This window comes from Trichoplusia ni, chromosome 12, assembly GCF_003590095.1.
Source record: "Trichoplusia ni isolate ovarian cell line Hi5 chromosome 12, tn1, whole genome shotgun sequence".
Taxonomy (NCBI): Eukaryota; Metazoa; Arthropoda; class Insecta; order Lepidoptera; family Noctuidae; genus Trichoplusia; species Trichoplusia ni.
The window spans coordinates 2,218,072-2,231,898 of NC_039489.1; the positions used below are offsets into that span (position 1 = coordinate 2,218,072).

The following is a 13,827-nucleotide window of genomic DNA, read 5'->3' on the forward strand; positions in this document are numbered from 1 at the left end:
AAGAACCAGTATTACCATCTAAACGCAGCATTTTAGAGTATTGGAAGCAGAGAAAGATGACTGATCCATATTTATATAACCTGGCAAAAATAGTTTTGGCGACACCACCGACTAGTGTTAGTGTTGAAAGGCGCTTTTCGTCCTTGAAATTTGTCCTTAATAATCTACGTATGTCATTAAATGACTTAATAATTGATGATGTTTTGATCGTCCGAAATAATCATTTATTTTCGTTGGAGTAAAGTGTAGTATAAAGGGATGATCATTATTTTTGCAACATGTTATTTAAATCTCCATAAAAAACATTTTTTAAGTTAAAAACCCCTTGATGTTCATTGATAGTTGCATTGTTTACTGATTCAGTTTAGAAATAAAACAATCTTATCAATTATGTATTTTATTTAAAAAAAGAACATTAATGATTTTACACAAATCTTCTGCTTTTGATACAAATGAATTTAATTAAACCTACATAGTGTATGGATTTTTTCATGTTTTATTAATTTATTTCAGTATCACTTACTTCAATTTGGTCAGTATGAAAACCTTTTTCGGTGTTCAAAAAGTTTAATATTTTTACATAACATCTTGTACGCATACATGGTAAGAAATGCTTTAATTCCTCTTTAATGAGATCCGTAAAATGTTAATTCCTTTGGTCTATTACTACTTTAGAATGTTCTGAACAAGGCAAACATATTTTATTTTCTTGTTTCTACACAACTTCTACTTTGACTTTGTTTTTCTCCGAAGTACACATATTTGGTTTTAACAAAAATGTAGATGCAGGGCGCTTCCAATCGTAATCTTCTGAATCTAAAGGATACGGAGATTTGCTTCGCTTTAATCCTGAAAGGAATAACTAAATAAAGTAAAGACGAAAGCTAGTTAAAATTGCGTCAACATATTTAATTCAAATAAGACTCACCTCTGTTATTCATCCTTCGTCGCCAAATTTCAGTCCTTGTAGTCCTGCAGTACGAATTTTGGAGAAGACAGACGGCGACGTTGCGAACTTGAGTGCGATTAATAGTTTTGTAACTAAACGACCTCGCATCGTCCAGGCCTGTCGAGCGAGGGTAGCGGGGGCCGAGGGCTCTTATCGAACTTGGTTTTAACCGGTTAATTTTCACCACCAAAACCAAAATTAATGAAAAACCGGTATTCTGCAAAAACCGGTAAAAACGGTAAAGTACAACCTTTAACCTAAATTAATTTCGGTTTGGGGTCAATGACCGAAACCGGTTAAGAATTTCAACCGGTTTCGGAGCCCTGCATAAATGATTAATGTTATATTTTATTTGTTCCAGATTTGATTTGAGTGAATAACTGTGAATTGAAGTGTAATTGTAAGTTCATTCAATAAAGAAAAACAAAACTTTATTTTAATACTTCTTTATTTTGCTCTAAGTCTAATTTTAACTTTTTATTTGTTAATTCCATGTGTTCTATTTCTGATTCTAATTTCTTCTTTTTAGTAATATAATAATCAGCAATAGCTTGATTCCGTACAGCTCGAGTCCTTATGTCATCATCCAGTAGCCTACGTTTTTCTTTATCTGAAATAAATATAATTGTTATTTAAAAAAATGGTTTTATTGCAATAATGTAATGTCTTTTGTTTTCTGCCTTTTCTTATAAGATTAATAATATTAACATAAGTTACCGATCGTTTCTCGCTTGGCACTTTCTCCGTTTCATGGGCGATAAGAGCCGCGAACGCTGTTTCGTGGGTCCTTGGGCTCATCTTCAAAAGTTATTTGAGGTAGATTTGAAACATCAGTATTTAATTCATTCTGGTCCCATGTGCAGCGTTGATAATATTTTGCAGTTTCCAAATCCTCGTACGTGACTTGCGCTCCCTTTGAAACTTTTCTTTCACTCACTGAAAACTTTCTTTTCTTAGTAGTTTGTAATATACTCGGAGAGACAGGTCTGTTCTCGTCGTCAGAAGACATAATTATTATTACTAGCTGTTGCCCGCGACTTCGTCAGCGTGGTTAGAAGATATAAGTTATTTACGATTTACGCGATTTGCGCGTTCAAACAAACAAACAAACAAACAAACTCTTCACCTTTATATATTAGTATAGATTATTTATGAACTAGTTAAGTAATCAGGTTAACAACAATCTGTAAATGACGGCCGGGCGGGTAGTGATGTATCTATTGTATCTAATAGAGATGGGTGTTGAATTAATAAACTGATTTTAATGACAGTTTTGTGTTCGTCAGGGAATTAACTAATTTTATTTTATTTAAGGAAAAAACCTACTTAAAAAATATTAACAGGATTACTTACTACATTAAGGCCCGGTTTCACCAACATAGTATAAGTCTTAGTACAAGAATAAATCGTTAATTACTCTCGAGTATATCCATTTTACGTTTCACCAACATTTAAACTAATGATAAAACCTCTATACTAGAATAAGGTCATATACCGCCAATTTCGGTCATATAAGCTGCTAATCTTTGGTTAGAAGTGTCACTGTCAAGTCAGTTCATCGCATTTAAAAAATGGCGCGCCGTTTGTATGCATTAATAAATGAAACCGATAGCGAAGATGATGATTATTTTTGTCCTCGTCCACGGTGGTTTAAGGAAAGGGCTAATTATTTTGAAGAGTACGACGAACACGATTTTGTGATAAGATTTCGCTTATCCAAGGAGGCAACATTAAGTTTACTGGCAAAAATCGAGCACCGCTTGGAGTATACATCAGATAGGTGAGTTTTCTTAATAATAGCATGTTATTTATGTAATTTATGCAAATTTTATTTAAAAAAGGTGCCTTCTTCTATGTAAAAAGTGGAAATTAATTCTAGCACTTGTTCGTTTTGTTTCAGAAATAAGCCAATATCGCCTGTCAATCAATTATTAGCTACATTAAGATTTTACGCAACAAATAATACCCAAATGAGCATTGGTGACTTTGTCGGTATCAGTACACCAACGTCACACAGAGTTATTCACCAAGTCAGTGCAGCAATAGCATCGTTGCACAAAGAGTATATCCGATTTCCAACAACACGCGAGGAAATACGAAAAGAACAGGATTCATTCTTTCAAATCGCTAGATTTCCGCGAGTCATTGGTGCAATGGATTGTACTCATGTCCGTATATCCTCACCAGGTGGAGATCATGCAGAACTATATCGCAACAGAAAGGGCTACTTTTCCATCAACGTGCAAACTATTTGCAATGCAAACTTGGAGATCACTGATATAGTAGCCCGGTGGCCAGGTTCATCTCACGACAGCACTATATTCAATAATAGTTGCATAAAAAGTAAGTTTGAAACTGGCCAGTATGGCAATGCTTTGCTGTTAGTAGATGGTGGGTATGCTTCCACTTCGTACATGATGACGCCTTTAGAGAACCCTAGGACTCCAGTGGAACAACTCTATAACGAGTCACAAATACGGACTCGTAATCCTGTTGAAAGGTCATACGGGATCTGGAAGAAACGGTTTCCTGCATTGGCCTTAGGGCTTCGCACTAAGCTGGACAAGTCTTTGACTATTATTGTAGCCACTGCCGTGTTGCATAATATGTTGATGCAACGAGGTGAAGTCAATCCCATTGATGATCCCGCACTACAACTTCCAGCTCCATGGGATGAACTTTTACACCATGGTCAGATAACTCAGCAACCACAACATCCACAACAATACATCAGGCCCAATTCAGTGCGAGATGCTATCATTAATAATTATTTTCAAAGTATATTGTAACCAATAAAACAAATTTTATAAGCAATAAATATTTATTTGCGTTTTTTTTGTCTCAACTCTAAAAGTAGCAACCTAGTTTTAATTTTTTCTTGTTTTAAAATTTCTTGTTGTATATCCATTTGGATTTCAAACAATTTTTTAGCTTCTTCTCTCTCATTAGCTGCATGCTCGATTTGGACATTAATAGCCTTCCCCTTCAACTCCTGCAAGTTTTCAAGAGAGGCTCTCGTAAGTTGCGGCCGCCTTTTCGACATCCATTCAAGTCGTTTTCCTGAATAAGGCCTTTTTTTGCCTGAAGGTTTCAATTGTTCTGAAACAGGCGTTTTTAGACAGTTTGGAGTGTAATCGCCCCAATCCTAAAAAAGATACATAATATGTAAAGCAACCGTAAACATGGAAATACAGTACACATATGAAGAAACAGGTAATTTACTAAAATTAAGGAACATTTTTGTTTAATATTTTTGAATCTATGATGTAAAAAGTGTGCAACTTTACCACATTATTCATGGTTTCATTAGTATCAACGTGGTGTGTTGACTTAGTCTGAACCTCAGGGCCAGGAATTGTATGTAATAATTCGTCTGAAAAAATATATAATAGAAGATCATCGTGCAAGACACAATACATTGAGTTTAAACTTTCGTGAGACATTATCATACTATTCAAAGCTTAAGGCTGTTACTTTTATTTATTAGGTATGAATTGATATCTGACAAACCCTTTTTATGTGCCTCTGCTGAAAATGATTCCGTGATATTTTCTGTAACGTTTACATTATCTTTATCATACGGATTATGTAGACCTACAGCACTTGGCGTTATAAGACCCAGGATCCTCTCTTGAAGAGGATCATCAATCTTCGGCCTTGATGGTCCACCACCTAAGAAAAAACAAGTTTTTGTAGATTTATAGATACAATTGCCATAAAAATTTTGTAACATACACTTACCGGTTTTAATTAAATGCATCCTCTTAAAAGATGCTTCTTTTTTGGTAGCTTTTTTTAAACTTTCCCACTGGGATTTCAAATTTTCGGCAGTACGGTGGGAAAGCGTTGTCTGCGAATTATATTTATTGGATATTGTCGTCCATTCCGCAAGTTTTTGCTTCATTGAAACCCCGTCGGTTCTTTTATTTTCTATGACATGAAAATGCTCAGTAACTAGATCTACCAGCTGCGTCTTTTCTGATGCCATCCAATTAGCAGATCGCTTTCTCTTATAATTTGCCATTTCCAGGTCTTATTTATTTATTTTTATTTTGATGACAATTATAAACAAGGAAACTAATCAAATATGATCAAAGCATAAGTCAAAACATTATCCAAACAATTTTAGAAAATAGGGAGCGCCATTGCTCAGGCACGGAACAACCGGACTATTTTACTTGGTAGCGTTCTAGTTTCATTCCATCCATTCGTTCAAGGTTACAGAGTAACTAAACAAGATTAAGATATCCGCAGACTAACTTGGTGAAATGAAATTGAAGTTAACCAAGGGGTAAATGGTTAGAATAAATTTATATTGGGGTAGCTACTCTCGTGTTAATTCGATGTTGGTGAAACCGGGCCTAAGAGCCATTTCACATTTTTTCCCGAATTGTTAAGACTTTGAGCTTCTTTATTACCATCTTAGGTAATACCTAGAATTTATTGAACGAATATAAAATGTAGGTTAATCATTTATATTGACGTTTAATGTAACGCATTTACTAAAATCGCTTTGTTTTATTTGTAATGACCCATCTCCCACAACCATTTTACTGAAAAATTGCCGCAGAGTCAACTTCGGAGTCCTAAATCTATCAATAATACTCATAAATGAAACTTAAAAAAATACATACAGGGTCAGACATGTATTTTTGTAGTCGTTTAATGAAATAGATTCCTGAATTTTATTACCATTATTAATGAGTAAAAAAATAAATTCTTCGACCAATTTTGTTTTCTATACGTGTTTTTTGGTTGAAATACGAAGTAATTGTGAAAATAAAATTATTCCAAAATAATCTATGTTCTTTAGACAATCGAACCCTATAGTTATTTTGACAATATTTGCATAAATTTTGTCAAAATATCAATTTGAACATCAGTCTAAATCACAATAAATTACTAAAGTAAGTGTGCACCGATCAGAACGGCGCGAGCGCCCGTCGCGGAAGGACCTGTGCAATTTTTTCCGTCGTCCCGATTTCCGACCGCTCACGAAATAAAGTGAATATTATACTACGACCACATAATTTTGATCCGCTTTGCATTTTTTTTTCGTAAGTTAGATTTTGTTTGTTTTCACATATTGTTAAGATGTGTTTTTTTTTTGGAAAATAATTATATATTTTTTTTATTAATTGTTTGTAATAAGTAAGTAGGTATATCAGTTGTCTACCCACGGCGAGGGCCACATTCGGTGCTATGGATGCGGTCCCAATATGAGGCGAGGAGGCCGACGCTCTTTACACGTCGGCCTCCACACAACACAAGAAAGTGACCTACCGGCCCACATCACTGGCCGGTGGAAGCCCGCGGTCGGTGTATGAAGGATTGCAACGCATTGCCATACACCGACACAAAAACGCGGATGACGTAGCACGGCGGTTCAGGTTTAGTCAGTAAAAGTCTGACTCTACCCATTTCCTCCCCCGAGGGAGTGGGTGTCCATGAGGATTCCCCCGCCTAAACAAAAAAAAAAAAAAAAAAGGGTATATCAGTTGCCTGGTAAAATATATTTTTTTTTATATATTTTTTTTATTTTATTTTATATTTAACATTGATTTATATGTAGATATCTGAAATTAATAGTTATTTTTTTAGCATTTTAGAACGAGAAACCGTCTAAACCGCATGGAAGAGAGTAGCACTTTTGTATTTGATCCGACGTAGACGACAAGAAAACACCGGCCCCATTGTACATCCACCCCGTGTTCTATTTTACCATTTTTTTATAAGTATCATTTGCTATAAATATTTTACATAATACCTATCAGTGTTTCTTTGTTTATTTTATTTAGCGTAATGTGTAAACGCATTACGCTAAATAAAATATTCAATTTTTCATAATCTATAATTTTTACCAAAACATATTACAATAACGGCTCAAGATTGTTTCGTCGGTCTTGACTCTCATGTTACACTGTTTATATTGCATTCGTGTGACTCGCTACGCACACATAGACAATGACGCACTCTTTTGCCTAAACTTGAGCGCAGTCATTTTGTGAAATGGCTCTTAATATTTTTATTAGGTTTCTTCACTTAACATCATTTGACATTCAACTAATAATATCAATATCCAACAAAACAAAATAAAAAAAATTCTCTTTCAAACTGTCAATCTTATACAAGCAACACCAGTGATGCTTCTTCGGCTGTGGAGGCATCAAGTGAATGTTCTACGCCTTCCTCCTTAAATGGTAGAAAAAGACGTCAGTTCAGTATAGATAGAACGAAGAAAAGGCGATTGAGAAATAAAGACAAGTGGATTGATACGAGACGTAAATTACTATTAAATTCAGGTAAACAACATCAGTCCAGAAATAGAAAATTGCAACCTGATAAACAACTTAAGCATGTGGTATTTGCAAATTTAACTGTAGCGCAAAAATATCTCACGAAGATAGAAAACTTATCTTTGATCGTTTTTGGAATCTCTGTGATCACGAAAAGCAATGGGTTTTTATAGGTAAATATACAAAACGTTGTATGAAACGAAGAATTACTACAGAGAATGATTCTAAACGCCAATACAGTGTAAACTATACACTTCCAACAAATTTAAAAGAAACCAGCCCTAGAAGTATAAAAGTGTGCAAAACAATGTTTAAGAATACGCTGTCGGTAAGTAATCAGTTTATACAGAGTGCTCTTGATAAATATGATAAAAATACTGATAGCTGTGAAAAAGATTTCAGAGGTCGTCATAACAATAAAAACAAGGTTTGTACAGCCGCCATAATAAAAGGAGTGTGTGATCATGTCAACTCGTTTCAACCAGTGGAGTCACATTATACAAGAAAAGACACAAACAAAGTTTACTTGGCTGATTTAAATTTCTCCACAATGTTTAAGTTGTACCAGACTTGGGCAGAGGAAAATAATATTGTGGAGAGAACAGCGCGCCAGTACCGAGATATAGTTAACAAGGAAATGAACATAGCCTTTTATATTCCTAAAAAAGATCAGTGCGACGTCTGTATAGCATTTAAAAATTGCCTTCCTTCACTAACCCCACAACAAGATGAGTACAATAAACATATTCAAGATAAAAATATAGCGAGATCTTTATAGAAACAAGACAAAAATGAAGCATCTTCTAACCCTGAAACTATAACTTCGGCCACCTTTGATTTCCAAAAAATTTTGTCGACACCACACGGAGAAACCAGTTCGTTTTATTATAAGCGTAAACTTTCTGTTTTTAATTTTACTGTTTTTGATATGGGACTTAAAAAAGGAATATGTTATATGTGGCCTGAAACTATAGCTAAGCGGGGTTCGAATGAAGTGGCTAGTTGCCTTTATAATTTTATACAACAGTCATCTGATAGAGGCATCAAAGATATCCGCCTGTGGTCCGATAAATGTGGCGGTCAAAACAGGAACCGTATTGTATTTCTGATGTATGTATACTGCTCTCAAAAGTATAGCATTGATATTTGTCACAGATTTTTAGAAAAGGGCCACACTCAGCAAGAAGGCGATAGTGTCCACGCATTCATTGAGAAATCGTCGAAAAGAAAATTCATTTTTTGTCCTGAAGAATGGTATACACTCGTTCGGTGGTGTAAAACATCCGGCGATGCTTATGAAGTTATAGAAATAACACAAGACCAAATTTTAGATTTCAAAATGTGTTTAAATGATTTTAAATTGACAAAAAATACAGACAATGAGAATGTTAAGTGGAATCAAGTTCGAGAAATAGTCGTTAAAGCAGAAAATCCTTACGCCATATTTTATAAATATGACCTAAACGATGAAGAACCCAAGCGAATTGACTTGGTGCGAAAAGTAACTACTCGTTCCCACCGTGGCTTTAATGATCCCAAAAAATCTTATGATGAACCCATCATAATAACAAGTGCCAAGTACAAAGATTTAATTACCCTTTGCCAGCAAAATCTGATACCTCCTAGGTATCATAACTTTTATAAAAAATTGAAACATAGTTCCTATACTGACGGTAATGAGACTGAATAATTGTTTAAGTATTGATACAGAGTTTTATCTTTGTTCCGAATTAGTTTTCTACTTACTTTTATTATAAGTGATAAAACTATTTTTATTAAAAAAATGTACGAATAGAACGTACTTTAGAGGATTCATTTTTATTACTGTGTTATCTAAGACTGGTGTTATTTTTATATAAAGTTTAAAAGTTTAGAACCTTCTAGATTTGATTTTAATTGTTTTTTTTTCAAACGAAGTTTGTATAATTTTACTGTTGAATTGTCAACCAAAGAATTAGCAATTACCTACCTCATAAATTATCAGTGACATTTTTATTGATTTTATTTCCAAAAATGTATAAGAAGTTACGTTTCTTTTATTACAATAAATGAATGATTCATAAATAAATATTTCATTTAACCTCCTTCTTAATCATGTTCCTGGCACCAAATCGACGACGTAGAAAAAGACATCTGCGCAGTTAAGTTCAAAACTTGGTGTATTTAAGATGTAAGACTGTCATTAACTAATTCTAATAATAGGAAGTGTTACACTTTTCGTTTTACTGAAATATACCAATCATACTTTACTAAATCTATTTTTTTTAATTCCCATGTAGAAACGACCAAGTGGTAGTTAACACAGTTGTCTTTTTTTGAAGAGCAAAGTAGATACAGACAACTACAATATCTCGAAAATTAAACATAATTAGAAAAAACAAAACATACATGTGGATATATTATTAAATAATAAAGCAATGATGAAAATTTCAATAAATTTGGTTTAAAATTGACAAAATGGGAGCATTTTTTCCTATTATGCGCTCTCCTGTAAAGTAGCAGTTTTGTAGATGACTCTTTTTACTTTGCACCCGTCGAATATATTATTTTTCTCGTTCGTCGCCCGCCAGTGGGACATTAACACAGCAGTTTAATTTTCTTTTATTAATGTAAGTGGATAAAATGTAATGTAATGTAATGTAAGTGTTGCCCGCGACTTCGTCCGCGTGGTTAGAAGATAAGTTATGATTTAGATCTACCCCGTTTTTTCCACATTTTCCATTGTATCTTCGCTCCTATTAGTCGCAGCGTGATGCGTCGTTTCCAAATGACATCATTTGGAGTAGATCATGAGGTTGTTATGCCTGGATTTTCCAGTACATTTAAAATACAATGTCAAGTTTACCATAGGGTTGGGTCTTTACTGCCTACAAACGATCAGCCTAAATTTTTGCAAATTTATTTTGTGGGAGACGAAAATAGTGAAGTTAACCGCAGATGCCAAAATATTAATGGAGTTGAAAGGGATACTGTCTTAAAAATCCAGAGAATGTTGCACGAGCATACCTCATTAATACTTTCAAAATAGCATTAGAAAGAATGCCGGGAGAAGAATACAAGTTGATTATGCACCCTGACCGTACACCAACTGGGGAACATGAAAGACGGTACAATGCACCGCTTATTAATGAAGTAGTAGCTGTAGTCACAGGCGAACAGTTTGCTTCCCGTGACATTATTTTGCATGCCCGTAATGACATTTTAAGTAGGGTACCAGATACATACAAATTTTACGACGCATTGCAATATCCGTTGATTTTCAGCAAGGGGCAAGAAGGGTACCACTTTCAAATACCCCAAGTCAGTCCTGGAATAGGTTTGCCTGTAAACAACAAAAAAGTCTCATGCATGGATTTTTATGCCTACCATATCATGGTTAGAGAAAATGATTTTAATATAATATCACGATGTAGACAACTGGCCAATCAGTTTTATGTTGATATGTATGTAAAAGTTAAAAGCGAACGATTACGATATATATCATTAAACCAAAACAAATTGAGAGCGGAGAACTATGTCCATCTTCAAGATGCTGTGGCAAATGATGGTAATGTTAACCCTAACGATTTAGGTAAATTGGTAATTTTGCCATCATCTTTTGTAAATAGCCCCAGATATTTACACGCTTATACACAGGACGCTTTCGCTTACGTACGTACATATGGTCGCCCCGATTTGTTCGTAACTTTTACATGCAACCCAAGCTGGCCTGAAATAGTTGGAGAGTTGCTGCCGGGACAGAGGGCAATCGATAGAGATAACTTTACCGTGTTTGATATGGGTCTAAAAAAAGCTATTTTTTACATGTGGAATGAGACAACAGCTAGAAGGGGGTCAAATGAAGTATCCAGTTGTCTTTACAACTACATATAGAGAAAAAGCCAAGAGGGAGTGAAGGATATACGCTTATGGTCGGATAATTGCGGAGGCCAAAATCGTAACCTTATCGTTTTTGCTATGTATTTACTTGTGGCCAAAAAATTTGGTGTTCGCATTTGTCATAGATTTTTAGAAAAGGGTCATACGCAGCAAGAGGGTGATAGCGTACATGCGTTAATCGAACGATCCTCCAAAAATAAAATGATTTTCTCGCCGCAGGAGTGGTATACGTGTGTACGCTGGTGTAAAACAAACGATCAACCCTATGAAGTTGTGGAGATAAACCAAAATGATATCTTGGATTTTAAGTCTACTCTTAGTCTTCACAAATGGGTAAAAAATGAGAAGGGGGAAAAAGTAAAATGGAATCAAGTGCGTGAAATAGTGGTGGAACACGATCAACCTAACAAAATATTTTATAAATACGATTTGAATGAGAGTTTGCCTATGTGTATTGACAGTTCCAAGAGGACAAGCAGAAGAGTTTTGCAAGTCAACAATAATACACAACAACTTGGAAAAGTTTATGGTGAAATTTTACCTATTACTACGGGAAAATACAAGGACTTAATGTCTTTGTGCCAACAAAATTTAATCCCATCAAGATACCATGATTTTTATAAAAACATTAAGCATAGTAGCGCCATAGAAGAATCAGAAGCTGTTGATGGCGCTGAATTCGATGAATAAGTTAGTTTTTCGTACCTAATCGTTAACGTTTTGATCTCGTTTTTCCTCCTATAAGTAAAAATAAGTAGTGTTTATGTTGCTAAGTTTAAAATATTGTTCTGTGTTTCTTTTTTATTTTATTTCAGTTTGATATTTGCCTATCTGCCAATGATACCTTTGATAAAAAATAAATCATAGTATTATATTGCGTTTTTATTTACAATAATATATTTTACGTGATTTGGTAACTAAATAAATGAGTTCAACTGATAGTAATAGATGGAGATAAGTTGTAGTTAACTCATATATTGATAATGTATAAAATGTTAAATGCAAAGTAAATAAAGACATCTACAAAATTTGGTCAAAAAAAGTAGAATACTGTTTGCATGTTGCTTAGAAGATGTTCTATAAATATCCTTAAATGTATTACAGAAGATTATTATATTACTTTATTAGATATTTTAAATGAAATGGGCACTTTTTTATCACACGTATAAACGGTTATCAGGCAGATGTCTTCTTCTACGTCAATGTTTTTTCAGAGTAAAAAAAGACATCTACATTATTTCAGTAAAACAACGATGTAGCGATAAAACCTATTACACAATTCATAAAGAAGGTTATTTTAAACTTTAAAGCATCATAGAAAATTTCAAGTTAATCGGTTCATAACTCGCAAAATAACCACGCTTTTAAACTAAATCTGCTCTCCTGTAAAGTTGCGATTTTGTAGATGTCCGTTTCTACTTTGCTGCCATCGAAATGGTGTGGGGTACCGCGCAAATCGCGGCCCGCCTCACACACATTTTTATTAGAGATAGGATATTATTTTTTTTTATTTTGCAGTTATTTACGTTAGTTAGGTTAAGTTGTTAATAAGTAGTTGTAATTGTGTCAGCAACTAAAAGTAAGGTGCCGCGCTATCGCCGGCAAAAATGGTCTGGGGTACCGCGCACATCGCGGCCCGCCCCACATACATACATTTAATTAGAAATAAGATTTTACATTTTTATTGGTTATTTATATTTAATTATCCTAACGTAGATTACTATCATATTTGTGTCCATTTTTAGAGTTTTTGTGTAGGGAAGTTACTAATTACGTAACGATAATTCGTAAATTGTAAATCTAATGAAAGTTAAATAAATAAATGAAGGTTAAAGGGGTTCGCCAAGGGTAAAAACAACTCCGTTAAGATTCATATTGGAGTGGCGCACACGGCGGTAAAGTCTCGCTGTATAAAAGCAGCGGGGCTTTCCGTCGTAAGGCTTTCAACACTCGTTTCGTGCGGACGTCAGTACTCGTGCTCTCGTTCTTACGTAACTATTTACGTCAGTGATATTTCGTGGCGCACTCCGCGTCACAGCTCGTTTCGTGTTTGTGTTGTTGTTGTGTGCCGCGGGCTACTATTTATAGTAGTTCGTGTGTATACGCGCTTCACAGCACGTAAACAGTCGTTCCCTTGTTCTTTTTAGAACCTTGGGTCGGCAATCAAAAGTCGGCACTCGACGTGTCTTTTTAAAGACGTGTTCGAGGTCTTGTCGCATTCTCTTTTAGATACGTCATTGTAAATCCGCTGCTGTTGTTGTTATTAACGACTCAGTGGTACTCGGTGGATACCCTACGGTGTTAACGAAGCCGAGTGGGTGTCGACCCACGCACCCGCCCCGTCCCTTCAGGTCAGGGCAGTCAGTTGGACGGGTCCGGATCAGTCGGCCTTGGGGGGCCTCCTAGTCGACCCCGGATATCGCCCACTTCCAAACCCTCCCCATCCCTAACCTCCTATTCGTGTGTGTTGTTTGAGTGGCAGCTCCGGCTTGTCGCTCTCTGCACACACGCAGTTAGGAAACCCGCTGCACAATAAGACTGACAGCGGGTATTACAAGCTTAGGGCACACCTATAGGTCACACCTCTCTGCCTACACCCGGCAGAGAGTCACACATACACTCACCCCCGGGTTAGTCCCACTCGGGGTTGTAGTAGGTCTATTAGGCCCGCTAGGACACGATTGCCGGGAGTTTCTTGCGGAT

At 35.4% G+C, this 13,827-nt stretch overlaps 3 protein-coding genes across 6 annotated transcripts in view; 1 reads left to right on the forward strand and 2 right to left on the reverse strand.

Moving 5' to 3' along the window:
- LOC113499480 (DE-cadherin) overlaps positions 1–13,827 on the reverse strand; it is a 519,450-nt gene that overhangs the window by 170,408 nt on the left and 335,215 nt on the right. The gene's annotated exons all lie outside the window — the stretch shown is intronic.
- Positions 2,031–4,102, forward strand: LOC113499493 (putative nuclease HARBI1). Its single transcript, XM_026879998.1, has 2 exons — positions 2,031–2,729; positions 2,850–4,102. The coding sequence occupies exons 1-2, from the start codon at positions 2,521–2,523 to the stop codon at positions 3,736–3,738; spliced, it is 1,098 nt and encodes a 365-aa protein (XP_026735799.1). The 5' UTR covers positions 2,031–2,520; the 3' UTR covers positions 3,739–4,102.
- On the reverse strand, positions 3,757–5,606 carry LOC113499496. 3 transcript variants are annotated; one of them, XM_026880003.1, is made up of 4 exons: positions 4,691–5,606; positions 4,460–4,621; positions 4,237–4,322; positions 3,757–4,094 (listed from the first exon to the last, which is right to left on the reverse strand). In XM_026880003.1, exons 1-4 carry the CDS (start codon positions 4,971–4,973, stop codon positions 3,771–3,773), a joined length of 855 nt encoding a protein of 284 aa, XP_026735804.1. In that variant the 5' UTR covers positions 4,974–5,606; the 3' UTR covers positions 3,757–3,770. The 3 variants fall into 3 exon arrangements, 2 of the variants coding, with proteins under 2 accessions (XP_026735804.1, XP_026735803.1); XM_026880002.1 differs by having other exon boundaries at positions 4,460–5,606; XR_003401112.1 differs by lacking the exon at positions 4,237–4,322 and having other exon boundaries at positions 4,460–5,606.